We start from the raw sequence: 22,022 nt of genomic DNA on the forward strand, positions 1-22,022 counted from the left end.
GTATTAATAAAAGAGTAACCCACTCATTCACATTCCACTCTCGTGTATGAGTGTTTGGGAAGTTTTCTGAATGCATAAACTTCTTTATGATGCCCAGCCCTGCAGTCCACTGGCACATCAAATATATCAGTGACGTCAATAGAAACAACTGCAGAAAAGGCACCTGAATTGTCTAGTGACCAAAAAGTGCTTTTACTTGAGTCAACACTGCAAAGCCAGTGTAGTAACAGAAAAGCAAACTATTATATCCTGTGCCATGCATCAACAAAAGTGCTCAGTTGCAATGGCAGAATCTGTGACTGGGAGCAGAAGACCAGGTACACTCATTTTCAGAGAGCTAATTAAGGTTGCTGTGTCAGCAGTTAGCCCAGTCTGGACTTTTAAACTGGGCAACCTTGGTGTGAAAACCACCAAAAGAAAAGAAGATTGAATAGTTAAGACACCTTTTAAGCAACAGTAAAAAAATCCAAACCAAAACCAAAGAAACACCACCAAAAAAAACCTCCAGGCAAACAAACTTGTCTCTGCCGACCGAGTCAGGTAATTCAGTCGTTCTTGTTACATGGGTATTTATCTGTGTGTGTCAGTAAACACAAAACAAAATGTTTCCTCCAGGTATCAATAAAAGCAGTGAGATACTTTCAGTCCAATAACTTGTGTGATCAGTTCTGAGCATCAGACCTTCATTACAAGCTGACACTCAGAAATAAAGCCCCATTTCTCAGTTTCACACTGTAGCTGTGAAGCTGCTGAATGTCACATAATGTACCACCAGAAATGTCACTTACTGTCTGTGCATCAGAAAAACTTGGAGCGAGCTTGGGTTGAAGTATTTTCTCCTGAGTGCCTTCCACCAGCTGATGGCTGCTGTTACTGCCCCAAACATACACCTCACAGGTCTCAGACACAATGGGAGCATCCCCAGTTTGGATGCTGTCAGGGCTGGCACATGTCCTGGAATAGTCTGAAGCCATTCGACACACCTGTGAAAACAAGCAGCACTTGATGTTTCTTCCCCCACAGTCACAAGGTTTAATGCACATTTAACTGCCCCCCCTCAATATGATCCTCTGCCTAAAACACAAATCCCCATCACCACATCATGAGCTTGCCCAAGTGACTTTGTTTTGTTACATCTTAGTTTTTCACAGGTTTTTGTCCCCTCTTCTACTCCAGAGTAACTCAGCCGAGAGTGGGCTGCACCCCACGTTCACACCGACCCCATGAGTGAGGGGGAAGGAAAATACCATTACCTTACATGTTTTTTTCCAAGACATACCTCTTCAAATAAACACAGAGCTGCCTCATACAGGGAGCACAAGCCATCGGATGTCCTGGTTGGCTCCCTCCATTGACTCCGGTCAGCAGACGAGCCCTACAACATTCAAACGCTGTTATTGTGACAAACATACTCCCAGACAGCAACAGGGCACCTGTGCAAAACACATCAGGGATTTGGGCTCTTTTTTATAAGCATAAGTACACCACCTTTTCCTGAGCTGTGACATCTGCACACACTTCAGGAAAACAAAGATGTCAGAACTGCTACTTAAACATTCTTACTGATTCATTTTGTGAAAATATCTGTGTTCAGAGTTAATTTCTCCTAATACTGTTTTGTTCTGAAATGCATGTTATTTGTGTTCAAAGTGATAATTATTTAAAAATGACTAATCTTAATTAATTTTATCTTTATGTATCTTCCATCTTTTGGACTCTAATTTCATATTTAGCCTAAAACCAACCACAAACAAAGCTGCCCATCAGGACATACAATCCAATTCAGATACTGCCACTGTCATGCTCTTCTCATGGTCCCCATTCTTTAACATTTTTTAGATTTTAAAAATCATGTTTATTAACGAGCAATACAAGCCTGAGGAGAAAAGAATGACCAACTTGAGGGAAAGTCATTCTCTGTTTCAGTCTGAGCATATGAGGCAGAAGTTTGCCACAGCTTCTGATTGCACACTCTGCCACAATTTCATAGCTTTGGAATGAACATTCATCTAGGACCAGAAGTACTCAACACATAAAACAGTGTGCCACACTTCCAATTTAGCTCATTTTCTTATCAAATTAATTTCTCAGCAGCAGCAAAAATGCTGAACATCCCCAAGATGTATAAGCAGAGGTCCAAGTGAAGTGGGGAGCAGGAACGTCCAATAAAAAGAACTGAACAGGAAACAAGGTGTACGGCAAAACTGTGAATTTCAAGCCAGAAAAACAGTTCCATACTTTGTAACTTTTTTGCTATGCATTTCAATGTACAAGTGCAAGTGGATCAAGTATGTCCTTGATTCTTTCCCTGAAGTTAAAGCACAATGACTAAAGTGACAACACAGGGGCTGCTTTGCTGTTCCATCTTTACCTATGAGGAAATGGGTCGGCAGGAAGGGGGGGAAAGAGCTGATGTGCAACAAAGGAAATACTGAGGGGAAAAATTCACAAAAAAACCCTTTTTTTAAACACATTGAGCAAAGTGGCTTTCAGTCTTGAGGAACTATTTAGTTAAGAATGCAAGCACATTGCAATGCAGACAAGCCAAAGCTGGTCTGTGCCTACCAGAGACCGTCGCATCTGTGTCAATATGCTCATGAAGCAATCAAAGCTGATCATCCCCTCCGGACTTTGCAGCAGCTTGCTTTTCTCCATGGTGTTCACCACAGCTGAGGCACCCAAAGCCATCTCTATCCACTCCAGAAGGTATCTCAAGGCACCTCGTTGGGCAGCCAGACCAAGCAGCAGCTCCGAAGCTAATCTACGACCTAACGTATCCGCCCCAGAGTTCGGGATTGTGACTCCTTTGAGAAACGTCGTGACCTGTGACAAACAGTCCAAACCCATGGGTGGAATCTTGCTTTCATTGGCTAGAGACAAGGGTGGCAGGGAGCTGACCACCTCGATGGCAGTGTGGATGACGTCGTTGCAGAGGCTGAGGCCGGGCCCCGCCGCCGGCATCATCCAGCTCTGCCTGAGCAGGGCGAAGAGCAGGCTGAGCCCAGTCCGCACCCCCATCTCGATGAGCGCGTCCGTGCTCGACCGGGGCCGCTCGCTGACCGAGTGCACGTCTGTGGAGCCAGAGCTGCTCTCTGGGGAGTGCTGCTGCTGCTTCACCTTCCCCTTGTCGTGGTATTTGTTAGAAAGTGCATAGAAGACGCGCTGCAGCACCAGGAGACGCTTCCGCAGCGCTCCGGCAAACGGAGAGTCTGAGCACACCATCTTTGCCAGAGCCAGCTGGCTGCTAAGAAGGGCATCCAGGTAGTGGTCCTGTTCATCACTAGAGAGAGATTCCCGCTCAAAATCTGGTAGCTGAGGTCCTTTGAGGCACAGAACCTGCTGGGGCAATGGCACTACTTCTTTATTGCTCACTAACTTAGCGTACAAGACAGACACTCCCTCCCTCGTGGCAATAGATTCACTGTCTTCGGTGATCCAAGAGCTGTTGAGATGCTCAAGCCATTTCAGCTTCACTGGTGGGACCATAGCTGCCATGCTGGGTCACTCCTTTGCCATTAGTCCTGAGGATGGAAACAACTGTCAACAGGTGGGCAACATCATCTACAGATCTTACTGCTCACAGCAGGACAAATCCTAATAACCCCTGCAGAAAGTAAGCACCAAAAGATCAGTCACCAAGAATGACCAAGGTCTCCCCATTTTACCCATGTGTTTGTGCAACTTCCATAAGGTGATGTAAGAATTTTAGTGGAAGTCTGCATTTTCTAAACCCATACAGAGGCAAACATTCACACAAAGCTTAATTTTGCTACGCTTCAATGGAAATACAATTGAAAAAAACAATCTTGTCTTCAGAGACAGCAAAATGGAGGACAAAGACTTAAAAAAACCCCACAACATGATACACAAGTGAATAGAGTACCAGAGTTACAATAAACAACATTACTAATTCAGGCCATAGCTAAGGGCTCCACCTGTCAAACACATTTTAAGTGCTCCTGTCACAAGCCACTCTTTCCCCTTCCTGAAGACATCTCCTTAAAACCCACGTCAGAGTGTTAATGGCAACCAGGACAGATGGCTGGACTGCTCCAGTGGCACAGTCTGCCAGTGCTATTCACTCAGAGAACAGGCTCCCCAGAGCCAAATGCACAATAAAACTACTGACAAGTAAATTTACAGCATCAAAAATTATGGATTACATTACATTCATGTAATGTGGGATGTAGGAGAGCACTTAATAATGAAGCAACACAGGTTTACCAGGAAGGGTCAAACTGGTTGCCAAACCAACCTGACAGCTTATGACATTCCTTCAAATCAAAGACATCAAGGAATTTGATATATTTTTTCTTTCCTGTTGAAAATTTCAGGAAAAAACCCCAACTCATTATAAATCATGACAGTTTATAAATCAAAATCAATGAAACATTATGATGAAATGACTACAAAATTCCTGGGAATCCTACGGTGAAAATGGGAATTCCTCACCACACACCATACAGGTTTTTTTGGCTAGTACCAGCTCCTGGAATACAACCCTTCTGACTTTTGCACTGTGTGAGCTCAAGTCAGCTTTAGCTGAATGGATAAATCCCTTTTTCCCTTGTTATTCCCTGGAGAGAGGTTGAAGGGTCTGAGCTCTACACAGGAGGTCTCAAACTCCATCTACAAAACTTGAGTGCTTTGCTATTAAATCACCTGTATTTTAACTTCTAGGGGACAAGTATTTTCAAGGTGTACAATTGATTAGCCAGGACTGCACTTTTTGTTCACTGGTTTAAAATTCAAAACCTAAAATAAATCAAGAGATGGAAAAGTCACACTTTAATTACAGAATACCAAACCTTTTTGAAAGTTAATCTGAGTGTATCAACTTTCAAGCTGAACAAGGCAGTAAGTCCTCTTTGCTCACTCCAGAAGGGAGAATATAGTGCTGGAAAAGGAGGTCATTTTCTCTGCCTCCTTCAGGACAACATCCCATGGACACATGGCACGGACAGTATGGAAATGTGCACGTGGCCTGGTGGTTCCACAGGGCTCAGTCACCACAAACCTCTAAACCATTCTAATCAAAATGGAAAGTGTGAGCTGGTCATAAAAAAACCATCAGAAGGGCATCTTGTATATTCAAAAGATTTCAGCCCTTTTTAAGCAAATGATATTGTAATTAACTACTTCTAAAAATTCAGTTTACTGAAGAACCATATGCTGTGAAGATAAAATTTGGTAAAATGGGGGAAAAGTCAAGTTAGCTTTTATTTAAGTTCTGAGAGATCATCTCTATCTTGAAAACAACGTAATATTTTCACGAATAAGTTGGTAAAACAGTGACAGCAAAAAGTATAGAGGCACCTCTGTACTAAGTTTCTAATGGAAATAGCAAACCCTTTTGAAATGGAATACAAATAAAATGGAATACAAAATGGAATAAATTCTGATACACGACACAGAGGAATTCTCTATCTTAAGCTGTCATTCTACCAGGAAAACATATATTTCAGGCTAAGGAAAAAAATCTTCTCTGAAAAGATTCATATCACAAAAATAAATCCTAAGTAATCTGCAGCAAGAACACAAAGTGATTTTTTCCCTATTTTTCAATAGTTGAGAGTCACAAAGGTAATTAATTGCTTTTTAATCTTTTAAACCACAGCTATAGGTTACCTGGTTATTATTTGAAAAGTACACATGAACACATTTAACAGACAAGGCAATTCAAGATTTAGATCTCAAGAACTACAGAGCTGCAGGGTTGATGAGCATATCTCAGAATTATGATGATTTATGTCTGCACTGAATTATACACTGGGTGATCCTGCCCTCACCTTCTGGTATTTTACACAGATAAAGGATCATAATTCCAGAAACATCCACCAAGTTTGAAAAATATCTCACGTACAAGAACACAGACTGATCACTAGTTGAGTCCAGGGTTTTTCTAAGTCTGTGTCTGAGAAAATTTTTAAAAATTAATACATCCAAAGAACACTCTGCTCCCAAAGAGACACTTGAGTTATTAATTTTAATGCTGGCAGCATTTAGAACTCCAGTTTCTTCAACAGGATTCTTGATGCCACCTGTAAATTTGGGCAAGGCAGTTCATAGCTTAAAATGCAGGAAGGCTTTTCCAGAGTGAAAGAGTGTTTTCAAACTGCTCCTTTAAAAAAGAAGTGTTATTTAAAGTAACCCACAAATGCTTTACCTCGTATTGTACAAACCAGATCTGTTTAACTCCTGCTTTATAATCATTAACCATGGGTTACGTGGGTTCTGAATGACCACTTGCTGTTCTTTGACCCTTTAAGTTCTAATGTATCACAACTTCATCAAAAATAATATACCTCCCTGAAGGAGAGCTCTGTGTTCCTTGCTAGTCTGAACCCTATTTGATCTAATTTCAAACTCCCTGGGGGTCTTGTGTGACCAAGTTCACCCCTTCTCAAGAGGTAAAACAGGGGGATGAAGCTACACTGAATAAAGACTCATTCATGGCCTTTGTGCTTTGCTTCACCAGCTACTCTTCCCTCAGGAACTTCAGAACTCATGTACCTCAGAGATGCAAATACTGCTCCTTTTCCTGAAAGCTGAGAGATTTCCTCCTTTTCCCCTGGTATGCACCTCTAAAAATAGAGCCTGAAGCTTGATCTGAGCTCTTAGGGGTGACCTGCTCTCCTACTGCAGCTTTAAGAAGAAATCTGTTGGTCCATCCTGAAAATACCACCCAGCTCCATGTGACAGGTATCAGGCTTTGACCAGACACTGCTGGGAACCCTGAGAACTCTGCATACAAATGTGGATTCTCTCTGGCTCTGCCTGGAGCACGCACATCACTGAGGTGAAGCAGAAGCCAGGTAACAATGGCAAGCAACAACCATTCCTTCTTAAAAAACAGCCCTATCACACTTTGTTATGTGTTTATATTTTCATATTTTGGGCTCCAGTTAGAGAAAATTATTTATTCTATAAATAACTTACTCTACTGTCATTTTCACATGTAGTAAACCTCCCAATCCTCCAAGGGAAAAGCTCTCACTGGAACAAAAAAGCTACAATGTAATCAAGATGATGCCTTGAACATCACCTACTGCATAATTTCTAGATACATAACATTTTTAATCTGCAGTTATTACAGAAATTGTTCCTACTTCATATAAAAATGTATCTGCCCAGCAGCAGGTGGAGAAAAATCTATTCATGCCAACAAAACATGAACCAAAAAAGGCCTTCTCCTTCCCTTATCACTTCCTTTCTCCTCCTGCTCCACAGAAATAAAAAACCAACCAACCAACCAAAAAAAAAAGTAAACTGTGAGAATGTGCATCACAACTCATTTGTCATATCTTTTAGAACCACAGCTCCTGCTGAGGAAATGGCTATTTTGGGGGAGTAAATGTCCACACATGTTACTGTTGCTGATTGGTAAGTCAACTAAAATGGGACTCAAAACTCACAGCTGAACAAGGAGTACAACACAGTGTCACCAAATTTAACACCTATTTCCAAAGGTTACTCTAGGGAACAGTTAGGAGAAAACATCCACATCAAACCCTAAAACCCAAGTTATGTATCCTGGATGCTGAATTTTTATTTCGAAATAGCAGTGGGAGCAACTTAAGCTGCAGCGCAGTAAATCTAAAGGTAACGGAGCCAGCCTGCAGAGCTTCCTTGCTAACTCAGAATTCCCAGTTCTTTGTTAGGAATTAGACACCACCCTGCACAACCTCTGCCTGAGAGTGGGCTGTGAGGGAAAAAAAACATTCAGGAGCACATTTAATAAGTGAAAACACCAATCCAGTATAGCCAAGGACACTTTGTTACATCAGGAGTAAAGAAGCAGCATGAAAGGAAGTAAAGATAAGGCATCAAACTACCTCCAGCAAAACCCAGGGCAAGAACAAAGGTCAGGTGCATTCCTCAGAAAGGTTACTTGAACAGGAGAATTGGAGTATTCCTTACCCAGCTTAATGGCTGTCAAGAAAGTGGTTTTCATTACCAAGTGCTGGGAGGAAGATTCAGAAACCTACTGACACTACAGGCAGTTCCACAAGGAAGAACTGCTGTCAACCAGGGGGTGCAGGGGAAGGCACTTGCCCAGCACCCTCCTGGAAAGCACTGCTGAAGGTGAGGAACACGCTGGGGGACAGCTCAGGGCACAGCCAGGGCCACAAGTGAGCTGGAACAGGCTCAGATCCATCAGTCCTGCACTGGAGTGTTTGCCAGCCGCGGGACAAGGAGAGCTGTGAGTCACCCATCGCTTCACTGGGACACAACAGCTGCTTTTGGCTCCTCCATCGGGTGAAAGGGAATGTGAAAAAAGAACTTTACAATGAAACCCGGAAAACTGAGGAACATAAGCAAGGAAGGCTTTTTGCTGAGCTGTGAGGAGAGTAGAACACTTAAATTACAGAAGAAAATATGCTTAGGAGAGCTCTCTCCCTATGTTATAAAACGTGGAAATCACCCCAGCAAGACAAAGGCTCATCTCCTTTTATCAATCCATCACTCCAAAGGCACCCAAAGGTGGCCTTGCAACTTCCAAAGCTGCATCTCCCTGCACAACCAGGGAGCATCTCCCCATTGTGGGAACAAACACCCCCCCCTCAACCACACAAACTGCCCCTGCCATTGTCAAATCCTGAAGTCAGAATCGAGTCTTCACATCTTGAATAACTTGTCAGCATAAAAGAGAGGCAACGGGCTGCACTTCAAATTCAAAGAAATCAAATTACAAGCAGTTCTAATCATTCTGAAATCACAGTAATTACATGGTTAGCACCCATTTGCACACAGCCAAGGACTCAGAAAGAATGAAAGTTCACAACAACTTTCATCACCCTTTATCCATATACTTCTGTTCATCTGATTTTAAGAGGTTTTGGATTAGAGTGTGTTTGCTGCACCTAAGAAAAAATAAAGGCAAACCCAAGAGCCTGCAAATGTTTGTCAGCTACATAGAGTAAACATCCATAATAATTGATACACTTAAGATCTTCCCTTTTCAGTTAAACTATAGGGGGAAAGAGGAAAGTTGTCATATTTCAGGCAGAGTGTGCAGCCTTCAGTGGCCTAGCAAATAATTTTAAAGAAATTAAAATATTCTGTGTTATTAAAGAGTTTGGGTTTTCTTAAATAGGAATTAATTCAGCCTGAAACCACCATTTAATTCTTACAGGTCACTTAAAATACTCATTTTTGAGGTGTTAGCTTGTCTACAATAACTAATAAATCACATGTATTAAGATGGGAAAGGCCTGTTGCAAGTCATCATTAAATACAACAGACTACTGAGCATAAGAGCTTTCAATTAAGTTTATATCACTAATAAAATAGGCCAGTCAAAGCATTTAATGAGGAAAAACTGTCTATTTTCTAAGGAAATAGAACCATTCTTGTATCTCCAATTAGAACAAAAGAGACTGGAGATGCATCTAACTACATGTACAAGTTATTTCCATTGAAACAGAAATAAATTATGAAGAGAGAAACTATAAATACTGTTCCTTTCTTCCCTCTGTCACCACAGCAATTTAAACTCGGAAACAGAAAGAGGAACTTGATCTTGCAATTAAACCCAGCTTGTTTATTTTATATACACAATACCAAATCACTGACTGCATCACTGATGTCCAGCTGACCAGGAAACATAATAAAATGGGTATTCCACTACAAATGTTTAAGTATTTTTTTATATATACATAAATATATATATTTATATTATATACTAGAAATACCTCAGTATTTCCTGTACATGTACCTGAAGTACAAGTAACCTTTGTGCAACAATAAGTTATTTTCCAAAGCGGATCGATTCTTGCAAAACATCAAAAGACCAAAGGGAAATTACAGGGAAAATTATTCAAAATGTATTTTTGTATTTATATAATGTGCTTTACAAAAGGTAAAATGGGACTGAAAAGTACCAGTGAGTTTTCTAGCCACTTACCACCATCTCCTACATGAGCTACAGAAAAAGACTTTTCTAGAAAGGGAACAAAGCAAACCCTAAAGAATTCTCATAAATCCACCTGTTTGGCTCAGACTGTCAAATTTCTAAAAACACTTTTTTTTTTTTTTTTTTCAGATTTTTACTACAGTTTCAGGAAACCAGGAAGTTTTTAGGTCTTCTCACTTTGAGGTAAGTGGGACAGCTTTGATCATTTAAAATGCAAAAATAAGAACTCACTAAGGGGGAAAAAACATGGCTAAACAGGTTAGTAAGAGGTGCCTCAACTCCAACACAGCCACAGGACTTGGGAATTTGGAAACTGCTGCAAATACTCGTGTATTCCAAGGGCAGGGGAAAACAATACTGATTTAAAAAGGACTTCAGCATGGGATTGAAGGTCAAAGCTTGTAAGGTTATAAAGGTCCTGTTTCTGAGCTGAGCAGGAAAGACAGGTCCTGGACAGAATGAACACACCACTTCCCTGAAGGAATTTCCACAGTCTTCCCTTTCCATGTCAGCTTGGAAATTATGGGAGAGACTTGAATTTGTCACCCAAGAAGGGCCTGCATGCAGCTGACAGACTTCTCACAATGTAAGTAAACAGGAAGCTCCCTCCTGGGGTTTGCACTAAAAAACTCCTGAGAAGGCTCCAGGTGGAGATCCATGAGAAAGATTGCTGGGATGGAGTAGGGAAAGGTGGGCATGGACAGAGGCTGCACAGTGTGGCTACAGCCCCATCCCACTGCAGCTCCTGCTGAGGGAGGAAGGGGGAGATAAGGAACAGCTCCAGGCAACTCCAAAGAGGTAACTCTTAGTTCCTGCAAGAAGAGATTTAACTGTGAAAGTCAAGACAAGAAAAAATAGAGAGGTTTTTGTTTTGCTTGAAAGAAGGTTGTACAAAAGATCCTTAAGAAGTGGAAGGTAGGAATGTTATCTTACTATTTTAAAAAGCAGGAGTGTAACAGCACAGCCTCCCCACAACATGAGTTGCTTTTCCAGGCCTTAGCACACACACTCATCAACAGCTCATCAACAGCCAAAAACCACCCAAATGTGGGGAAGGGAGGAGCTGATTTTAGGGCCTTTCTTATTTTTTTTTTTTAAACCAGCATCATCTCCAACACAGTGGTTCTACCTCATTTCCAAATCACTGCTATTCCAGGAATAATAATATAAGTCCATAATATAAGGAAGAAGGTACAACTGCTGCCCAAGCTGCTGAAAGGAAAAATTGAACCATCACCTCAGAAATGTAACTAAATCTTTCCCATTGCTTGTATGTACCTGAATCTTCCTGCCTAATTGTTATTTTACAACATTATGCTTTCTTCCCTATGTAAAAGGTCCAAAGAAGTAAACACTGTAATACAGGGCTAAAAAGCCAAAGTGATCTCACATAAAGTGTTGTCAAATGGACACAGCAAACAAGCAGAATGTATTTTAAACTAGTCTTTAGGCAGGATTTTTCACAGTCCACAGAGATTTTCAAACACATAAAAATGCATAAAATGATACACAGTATCTTCAGTCAGTATGGAGAAAATATATTTTCTTACATTAGTGCCTCTAGCACACACACTGAAGGTATTAACAAGGACAGAATTTAGCAAAGCCACATATTACCACGTTTTTCTTTAGCTCAGTCTGACTACAGCAGAAACCAAGCACACACAAACCCAATCAGTCTGACACAAGCCAAGTGCTCAGGCTCTAAAGAACTGCTACAAAACCAGCTGAAAGCTTTCTTTTCTGCAAAGCTCTTGAAAAACAGCACCTATAAAGCTGTCCTAAAAATCCCAAGTTTTCTTGGAGGAAAGATAAACCACACAAGCTCTCCCTCTCTGCAATTAGCAATTCCAGCAGCCTTTGTGAGAGGCTGACTTACAGTTATTTGCTGGGAACCTGACTACAAAAGCTTGTCACACAAGGAGCTCTGAGGCTGTGCACTCAAATCGAAGGCAGGAAACTGCAAAACTGAGGAACATGCAAAGGGCTGGTTGTGAAACTCTCACCCCTGAGCTCTGTTTACTGTTGGGATGTCACACAGAATCATACAATCAGCTGGGTTGGAAGGGACCTCCGAGATCATCCAGTCCAACCCTTGATCCAACCTCGCTGTGGTTCCCAGCCCATGGCACTGATGCCACATCCAGTCTCACCTTAAAAACCTCCAGGGATGGAGAATCCACTCCCTCCCTGGGCAGCCCATTCCAATGGCTGAGCACCCTCTCTGCAAAGAATTTCTTCCTAATATCCAACCTAACCCTCCCCTGGCACAGCTCAAGACCCAGCCCTCTTGTCTTGCTGATCATTGCCTGGGAGCAGAGCCCACCCCCACCTGGCTCCCCCCTCCTGTCAGGGAGTTGCAGAGAGTGAGGAGGTCTCCCCTGAGCCTCCTCTTCTCCAGGCTGAGCCCCCCCAGCTCCCTCAGCCTCTCCTCACAGCACTTGTGCTCCAGTCCCTTCCCCAGCCTCGTTGCTCTTCTCTGGCCCTGCTCCAGACCCTCCATGTCCTTCCTGAGCTGAGGGCCCAGAGCTGGACACAGCACTCCAGGGGTGGCCTCACCAGTGCTGAGTCCAGGGGCAGAATCACTTCCCTCCTCCTGCTGCCACACTGTTCCTGAGCCAGGCCAGGATCCATTGACCCTCTTGGCCACCTGGGCACACTCTGGCTCCTGTTCAGCTTCCTGTCAATCCAAATTCCCAGCTCCCTCTCTGCCTGGTTGCTCTCCAGCCACTCTGTCCCAGTCTGTAGCACTGCAGGGGATTGTCATGGCCAAAGGGCAGGACCCGGCACTTGGCCTGGTTGAACCTCATCCCATTGGAATCAGCCCAACTCTCCAGCCTGTCCAGGTCCCTCTGCAGAGCCCTCCTGCCTTCCAGCTGATCAACACTCCCCCCCAACTTAGTGTCATCTGCAAATTTGCTAATGGTGGATTCAATCCCCTCATCTAAATCATTGATAAAGATATTAAACAGAACTGGGCCCAAACTGATCCCTGGGGACACCACTGGTGACCGATCCCAACTGGATGCAGCTCCATCCCCACCACTCTCTGGGCCCGGCCCTCCAGCCAGTTCCTGACCCAGCACAGAGTGCCCTGACAGCTTTTCCAGGAGAATGCTGTGGGAGATGGTGTCCAAGGCCTTGCTGAAGTCCAGGCAGACACATCCCCAGCCTTCCCCTCACCCACCAGGCGGGTCACCTGGTCATAAAAGGAGATCAGGTTGGTCAGACAGGACCTGCCCCTCCTAAACCCATGCTGGCTGGGTCTGGTCCCTTGTCCATCCTGCAGGTGCTGTGGGACTGCACCGAGGATGATCTGCTCCAGAACCCTGCCAGGCACTGAGCTCAGGTTGACGGGCCTGGAGTTTCCCAAGTCCTCCTTCCGGCCCTTTTTGTGGATTGGTGTGACATTTGCCAACTTCCAGTCATCTGGGACCTCCCCAGCGAGCCAGGGCTGTTGGAAAACGATGGAGAGCGGCTTGGCGAGCTCTTCCACCAGCTCCTCATCACCCTTGGCTGGATCCCATCTGGTCCCATAGACTTGTGGGGATCCAAGTGGCTCAGCAGGTCACTGACTGTTCCCTCCTGGATTACAGGGGGGCTGTTCAGATTCTTATCTCTGTCTACAGGCTCCAGAAGCCAGCTGTCCTCAGGACAACCTGACACTGTTGAAAACTGAGGTAAAGAAGGTGTTAAATACCTCAGCCTTTTCCTCCTGTTCTTCACCACTGACAGTGAGCTCCCAGTTACTGTTCCCAACAGGAGCTGCTCCCAGAGTAAAGTGTGCTCAGGTACCTTAACCGGGATGTCACCTGGGGGGGTCAGAAAAGGATTAGAAAACGAGTATTTAAACAGATGCAGCCAGGGCACACAACAGCCCCTGACACTGCCACAAGTACTTCAATCTTTGCAACGGTGAGAAATAACTCCTGTGGAGGGACCAGAAAAATCCAGCATTTTGGGGCTCACACAAAACCCAGGGAAGATTTCCCAGTCAGAATAACCAGGTAATTCTAGTAGCTCATTAAGAATATAATTCAATTAATCCACTGCAAGTAAGACTGACCATTGAAAAACTTCTTTTTTCTGGGTTGTTATTGTAGCTAAGTTTTTGATAAAGGAGAATTTCCACATGCATAGCTGATCACAGGTCTGGAAAAGTTAATTTCTTTAAAATATGACAGGAATGATGTATGTATGTTCAAGTTTACTGCCTCATTGTGATGGCAGTATTACAGTCCTGTTATACACATGGGATCTCTTCAAAGTTGCAATATTTTAGTTCTGTAGCATAAGCACTTAGAACCCTTATAAATTATTTTGCTAATTCAAATGTAATAGCAATAAACCAAAGATTCTGCATCCAAGTCTACTATGTTATTATCTCAATATTCTGTCAAATTCCTAATACAACCATAACACACAAAACCTGGTTATTTTATATCTCCTCTGCAGCACCAGCTAAACCAAAGGCTCTTTCCACAGAAACACTGCAAACCTCTAATCATCCAGATCATATTCCTTTGCCATTTTCCCAGTTCCTTTATTGTTTCATGACCTTCTAAGTCTTTATCATTCCGCTCTTCCATACTTCTTACAAAGGAGGCACAAAGTCAAATCCTGCTTCCCATGCTGCCAGCTGTCAGAATGCAGCGATTTTTGCCATCCTTATTAAAGTTTTACAATCTGAAAGTGCAACTAAAAGAAAAGCAACCTGATTTGCTTCCCATTCTTCACAAAAAAGGGTTGTATATATAGGATTCAGCAGCAGGTATCAGGGCTCCAAACAACCTTTAGAGCTTTTTTCTTGAAAGGTGATTTAGAAACCAGGAATATATAAAAGTGATTAAAATCCTGCCTTGTCACAGGCCAACAATACAAAATGCACAAGGAATGCAAAACCTGCAAGATGTTTCATATTGCTTATGGTCAGGGAACACCACACAGTTAAAACCAACAGGATATAATGCTGCCTAAAAGAGTTATTTGTTCAATATTTTACTTGTGCCAAAAAGCTCTGCAGATCACTGTGCAAGGGAATAACCCTCAAATGTTCTTTTTGGGAAAGACATGTAGCCTGTACACAGTGCCAGGACAGATGTGAGGGGAATGGGAATCCACACAAAAGCAGCCACGGGAAAGAAAAAGAGAAAACGATAAATCAGAAGATACTGACACTGCAGAGAAATTACTACAAATTAACAGAGAACTGAAAGTAAAGAGACAAAAAGCATCATTAGAAGCAGCCAAAAAAAAAAAAAAAAAGGGGGAGAGGTGCTGGATAACAGGAGATGGACAGTAAAACAAGGCAGAAGCAATGAGCCCTGGTCCCCTCCCAACCTGCAGTGGCAAAGGCAAGGAGCAGGAGGAAGTGCAGCAGAGAAGGCAAGAGCAGCAGCTCCAGCAGCTGGTTGTGCACTCCTCACAAACACTTGCAGTGAAGCAGCCTGGCAGCAGTTCATCAACATCTGTCCCCAGAGAGCACAACGTCCACTGTCCTTCCTCCCTTACCAGCCTCCTGCTCAGCATATGGGAACCAAATTCAGGACATCATAACTCAGATCGAGATTATTCTGCAGCCAACTGCCGACTTTTCTTTCCAAATACTATCTTCCACCAAGCTTTTTATTTGTTTAGTAAGACATGCTGAGGTTCTACTGGTATTCTTCCAAATTTAGTCTTCCTTTATTATTTATTTAGGATTATTCATATTCATTTTCTATTATCTGTTCATTACTATACTAATGAAACCAATATAGCCCTATGCTTTCAGTTGGTCACTCCAAAAACCTTTTGGGAGACACACAAAAGGAGGACAAAGTTATTTTTGAAGTTAATAAGAAATTAAAGCTATTTACCCTTACATTTTTAAAGAAAGTGATACAAAAACCTAATCGTGGCTTGCCAGTGTAAACCCCTGGGTGCTGTACAAAGTCTACCCAAGTAGTGGAGAAATAAAAATTATTACTATTCTGCAGAGAAACTCAGAAAAATCAATTTAACTCATTACTTCTTCAGATGCATTAAAGTTCACTGAATGAGAGCTGCGAGTGTAAGACACTCCACATACAGAATCATCAAAAGCAGTTGGTAAAAAGAGCTGAGAAGCAGAAATCCCCATGTACCCAAAACATTCCAACAATCTGACTAAAGACAGGGGCCTGATCTTGCACTGGAAAAGGGATGAAAACCCTGCTGAGCTTTTACCACTCCCACTTTCCCTGAAAGAACCATCACTTGAACTTCTACTCACTGTGTAGTCCCAGTGTTTTCAACCACCAGAACACACAGAAACAGACATTTTCTTGCAAAAACTACAAACATTTTGAAGACACATTTACTAGTAATCCTGACTCGAGATTGAGAAAGTCAGCAATGGACAGGGAACTGCAATATGTACAGAGAGTCAAAATTCACACTCATGGAGCTTTCAAGTGAACTGTGATGCAAGTGGGAAAGTGGACTGCAGCCTTGAGATATATATATTTACACAGATATATATATATGTACACATATATAAAAGAGGCATACCTTTTATCAGGGCTTGTGGTGACAGGTTGAGAGGTGAGGGTTTTAAAATGAAAATGGGCAGGTTTAGATTGGATATGAAGAAGAAACTTTTAATAAAGTGGGTGTTGAGATACCAGAGCAAGTTGCCCAGCAAGCTGTGGATGCCCCTTCATGTTAACACTTCCAGGTAACACTTATATTTCTTGCCTCAAAGTACTCCGGGTATAACTGACTGAAAAAGAAACTTCTGTCGTACAAATTCATAAATATAAGGAAATGTTTTGACAATGAAATTTCTGTATCATACAGACCTGACAGCAAAACAATTATTAGTAGTAGTAAGGAGGACTCAAGCTGCAGGCTCTTCTTTAAGCAGCAAATTAATTCCAGCTTCCAACAGAGAACATGATTGCTTGAGCCACCTGAATTTCCTCCCAACTAACTCGATGACATCAGGTCAATCACAACAGGCAGTCCAGGCCAGGGAATATACCTGGCCAGCTCCAAGGTCACAGTTACACTGGCTGTGGATTGGCAAATTCCACAGTTATTGGGTTCCAGGCTGGGCTTTGGGATTTTTCCAGGTTCAGAACTCACCAGGGTAACTGTGAGTGACCACAGTGCCCCCTGAGCAGCTGCAGCACCACTGCCAGTTATTTCCAGCAGCCCCACGACAGCAGAGCTTCCTTTTCTGAGCGATACTTCAGATGTTTGGAAAGAGAAAACACCGACTAGGTTTGGCTGTTCCACATGACCCTCACTCGCTACAGGGAGAGACAAAACCAAAACCTGCCAGCAATCGGAGAGTTGGAGTGTCTCTGAGAAAGAAACACAACCAACACAGGACTCACCAGTCACTGAGGTGACTTTGACATCAGGAAGTCAAACCAGCCAGAGAGAATTGCACCCTACACCAAACTAAAACAGCAGACCAAGATAAAAACCTCTCAAGAGGAAGGTAAGGTACCTGTACAGGACCTAAATGGAGACAGTGCATTGAAAGGATAATGACTTCCTAACAACCTGTGACCAGAAATCAAAGGCCTGCTCCACCAAGTCTTCCTGAAATACATATTTTTGTCTCCATTACTTATTTCTAAAATGGGGATAAAAGTGCTTCTCTTTCCCATGAGTATTACAAGAATAATTACACTAAAAACAGAAAGAAAGACTGGAATATTAAGAGTGTCTTAATCAAAAGTACTTAAATGTATATACTTTATTCATTTTACTACCAAAACACAAATCCACGTGGAGCTCTCCCCATCCATAGAAAGGTCCCACTCCATCCTCAGTGGTACTTTAAAACATGCAGAGCACCCCTGTACTGCTTTCTTGGAAAAAGAAAGACCGTGACTACCTGAAATTGGTAAAGACAAAAAACAACTCAGATCTTTAGCCTGTCCACTTAAGCCTTTTCCTAATCCACTACTATCCATTTAATTCAGTTCTGAAATAAGAGCAGCTTTCACTGATAAACTATTTTTCAGGTCAAGGATTAAATGAATTAAAAAATGCTGTGCTATATTCTTACTACGCCGAGCAGTCCTTCAGCAAAAATAAGTCAAATACTTTACATCCCTATCCTTAACTAACAATTAGATAAATACCTCCTTTGCACAGTTTCCATAAAGAAATTTCAACACCCCCACTTCCCCCTCAACTTACACACTTCCAACCACAAAAACATGTTTATTCTTAATGTTCAGGCAAAGAACAAAACATACATGACATATTTAAATAACAACAGAAGAGCAGAGAGGAAATCCTCAAACATGTACAGGTTTTCTACTCAGAGAGAAGGAGTTTAATTCTGAGACACGACCACTGTGCATAAAGCCACCTAACAAATTCCTCACAGGTGCAGGGACTCGGGAGACTGGCAATGCCTTTCTGTCCTGTAGCACAACATTGCACAGCTTTCAATCCTTCACACAAAATTAACAGGCTCCTCTTAGACCACTGGGAAGCAGCAGCAGTCTGACGAGGTGTACATAGGTTTACATTTAACAATAGGTTAAATGCCTATTACATTTTCCCCATAATTCTGAGAGACTCACCCCTGAGTTCCCAGTCCTCCTCAGTCCACATCCCCAAGCCATGGAGCAGATGTGGGATATGTGGGGCCTCTAGGAAGGAGCACTAAATTCAGCAGGTGTAAGCTCGCAGCTTTGAGGTTTTGTCAAGAAATAACAGCACAGAACACTCTGCTGAGCTACAGATCTGATCGACCCCATGAGGCAATAGCACACGTGTATACACACCTGTAAGTATATCTGTATATAGAGCACATGGTCCAGGCTACAGCAAACTGACCAGTCCATGAGGGAACAATCAGCTCAGACATGTGACAACACAAGATGAAGATGCTCAACAACTGCACTAAACCCACTATGTCTACTGTGAAAGGGAGAGAGAGAGCACAGTAGGGTTCTGTCCCTAAAAAAGCCCATGAAAAGCAGCTTATATACAGGAACTTCTAAAGAAAATTGGCCATATGCAGTTAAAAAAAACCCAACAAAGCAACAAAACCCATAACAATAAAAACCAAAACCACAGCAAAACACCTGCTCGGATATCGCTTTGGAACACAAAATAAGCCACCTCTGAGTAAAAGCACACCTACAATTTTTCAGTATTGCAAGCAAGGGTCAGCACACAGGCCCCGGGGAGCCGACGGTGTGGGCTGACAGGTCCGGAGGTGCCGGGAACACCCCCAGCCGAGCCCGGGGCCGACGGAGGCCAACGTGACACATCTTACAGTGGATTTTGCGGCACCAGCCGGGTCCAGCTCGGATGCACAGAGCCAGGGATGCATCCAGCACTCAGGGGAAACGCACGGCCACGCCACGGCCGCGTTCGCGAGGCTCCGGGAGCGAAGCACGGGCTGGGAGGAGCGCGGCCGGGGCACAGCGCGGATTTCGTGCCGCTCACACCGCTCCGAGGGGGCACAAAAAGCCCCCGCGAAGGGACGAGCGCTGCCGGAGGACCCCGTCCCTCTCTCCCCCCTCAGCAACAGGGCGCCGCCACCGGCGCGGCCCCGCCTGCCCCCGCTCGCCCTCCCGCCGGCCCTGCCCCGCTCCGGGCGCTCTGAGGGGTCCCGGCCGAGCCCAGGCCTCCCGCCCCTGCCCGCGCCCCCCGGCGCGGCGGCCGCGCGCTCACCAGGCAGCGGCGGGGAGCGGCGGGAGCGGCGGGGCCCAGAGTGCCGCGCTGGGGGTGCCGCGGCGGGGCCGGGGCCGGGTCGGTGCGGGCGGGGGGTCCCGGCGGAGCCGCGTCCGCCCGGCCCGGGTGTCACCGGCAAAACATGACGCGGGCGGGCGCGCGCACAGATCTCGCGGGGCGTCCGCCTGGCTCTCGCGAGAGCGCCGCTCGCTCCCCCCTCCCCTCCCATCGCGGGGCGCGTCCCGTGCGCGGGCGCGCGCGCGGCTCCCTGAGGCGCACGGGGCGTGTGCGCGCCCGGGCCGGGATGGGATGTCCCGTCCGAGGGGAATCCCTGAGAATGTGCCGAGAGCCCGCCAGGATCATCCAGTCCAGCCCTCAGCCCTGCACAGGCCCAGCCCCAAGAGTCACACGAGGCGTCCCAGAGGATCATCCAAACCCTCCTGGAGCTCTGGCAGCCTTGGGGCTGTGCCCACTGCCCTGGGGAGCCTGGGCAGTGCCCAACCAGCCTCTGGGGGAAGAACCTTTTCCTGAGATCCAACCTGAGCCTGCCCTGACACAGCTCCAGCCATTCCCTGGGTCCTGTCCGTGGTCCCCCCAGAGCAGAGCTCAGTCCCTGCCCCTCCTCTGCCCCTGCCCAGGAAGGTGTATCTGCAACGAGGTCTCCCCTCAGTCTCCTACAGCTGAACAGACCTGGGAACGGAATCATCCCCAAACCATCATTTGTCTTCTCAAAGTATAATAGCAGACAACTGGTTTTGCATAAAATCACCTGAAAAGAACAGGTCAGGGGAATCAAACACTGAATTTAGATGAGGATACAGATCTAACTGATGTGTTGGACAGTCAGTGAAAGCAGGAGAACTGGATGCTGTGGGCAGGGATAAAAAGTGTGCAGAAAAGGCAGGACGAATCACACCACCAGTGCACAAGCAGGAGACCATTAAAAGAAAGCGTTTGCTTAAACAGAATGAACAGGATAACAGCAAGAAGTAATAAAAGTGTCACTGGGGACAGAAATTCTGTGTCTAAAACAGGAAAAAAGTTCCCACTGAAGACAGTTACAGGCTCAGGTGGTGGCAGTGACAATGATGTGCCCAGATCAGCGAGGCCACAGTGGCAAGAAATAAAACACTGAGGAATCTCAGTTATACTCACGTGAATTGGTTACAGCCCTAAAACAGTAGGGATGCCATGACTGAATCAGTGCCCTTTGTTAAGGACTAAATAAAGGGCAAAACTGGCAAGAGGAAAAATTCTGTTTGAGGAGTGAGTGCGTATGTTTGGGTACATCAGCTGAAGGCAGTAATGTAATGGAAGCTTACAAAGATTGGATACCTGAAATAGCTGAACAGGGAATAATTGTTTACTGCCTCTTCCAATAGAAGAGCTAGAGGGTAACGGGTGCAACTACCAAACTCAGAACAACCAAAGAGCAATTATTTCTTCATTCACATATAATTAAGCTGTAGAACACAGGACAAAATGTAGTAAAAGTTTGCCTGGACTCAAAAAGGGACTGGAGAAATACAAGAAAGAAAAAAATCCATCACAGATTACCAAAGACGTCTCGTATAGTCGAAAAACACCCTGACCCACAGAAGGCCCTGCAATATTTGGGGACACATTACTATGTGCTTGCTCTTGCCTTTTCTTCCTGAGCCATCTGCTGATGGCTGGCCTCCCCTGAAAGGCTACTCACGGATTCATCATTTTTCGCAGCAGAATAAAACCCAAATGCCTTGCTTTGAAAAGTCTTTGACCTAACCAAGCTAAAAAACACAGGATGAGAAAAAAGTCTCTGTTAGCAATTCACCTATGTAGTGTCCCACAGAGTAATGGTTAAGACAACCCATTTTTGTTCAACAAGTTCCAAGATTTTTTTCTAGTTTTGTACCCCTAACTGCACTACCTAATCTTTTGTCTAAAGCCATGATAAAGCTGTGCTGTGAATGAACAGCTTCTTTGTTGATGAGACCACCGTGCAAACAAACATCACCAAAAATGGGGTAAATTATAAATGCATTTTAAAGCGTTCTTAGAGTATTTAAAATATGCCAGCTAAAGGATGCTGTGTAAGAAATAAACCTAAAAAATTCAACAGATACATGAAAATACATTCAGTGCAGAAGAGAAAGCAGAATAAGCAGACACTGGGCTGTAGCAGTGCTCCTGTCATGGTCACGTGCCCCACACCCACACACTTTCATTAACCACGACATGAAGACAAACCTTATCATTAACTGCAGCTTTTATGGCTTGCAGGCTCCACCAGCAGCCAAGTGTTGCACAGTTCTCAAGGAATTTCTTAGCTTTGCAGATGTTTAATGCTTTTAAGTTATGCACACTTAGATATGAAGTCCATAAACCCACAAGGTTTTCTTGGTTTGCTCGTCAAGCCTTGACACAGCCCATCAATCACCCCGCAGTGCTGAGA

General features: G+C 44.2%; 1 protein-coding gene across 10 annotated transcripts in view; it reads right to left on the reverse strand.

Moving 5' to 3' along the window:
• HERC1 (HECT and RLD domain containing E3 ubiquitin protein ligase family member 1) overlaps window positions 1–22,022 on the reverse strand; it is a 102,208-nt gene that overhangs the window by 74,613 nt on the left and 5,573 nt on the right. For 9 of the 10 annotated variants that reach the window (XM_064668368.1, XM_064668373.1, XM_064668372.1 and 6 more), the window contains exons 1-4: window positions 19,589–19,720; window positions 2,566–3,521; window positions 1,280–1,375; window positions 789–983 (exon numbers count right to left, since the gene is read on the reverse strand). In XM_064668368.1, the coding sequence (XP_064524438.1) occupies window positions 789–983; window positions 1,280–1,375; window positions 2,566–3,495 (1,221 nt within the window). In that variant the 5' untranslated portion in view covers window positions 3,496–3,521; window positions 19,589–19,720. Of the gene's footprint in view, window positions 1–788; window positions 984–1,279; window positions 1,376–2,565; window positions 3,522–19,588; window positions 19,721–22,022 lie in introns of those variants that run through there. The other variant, XM_064668365.1, reaches the window with a different exon arrangement.

The sequence above is a fragment of the Pseudopipra pipra genome, chromosome 12, assembly GCF_036250125.1.
Source record: "Pseudopipra pipra isolate bDixPip1 chromosome 12, bDixPip1.hap1, whole genome shotgun sequence".
Lineage (NCBI taxonomy): Eukaryota > Metazoa > Chordata > Aves > Passeriformes > Pipridae > Pseudopipra > Pseudopipra pipra.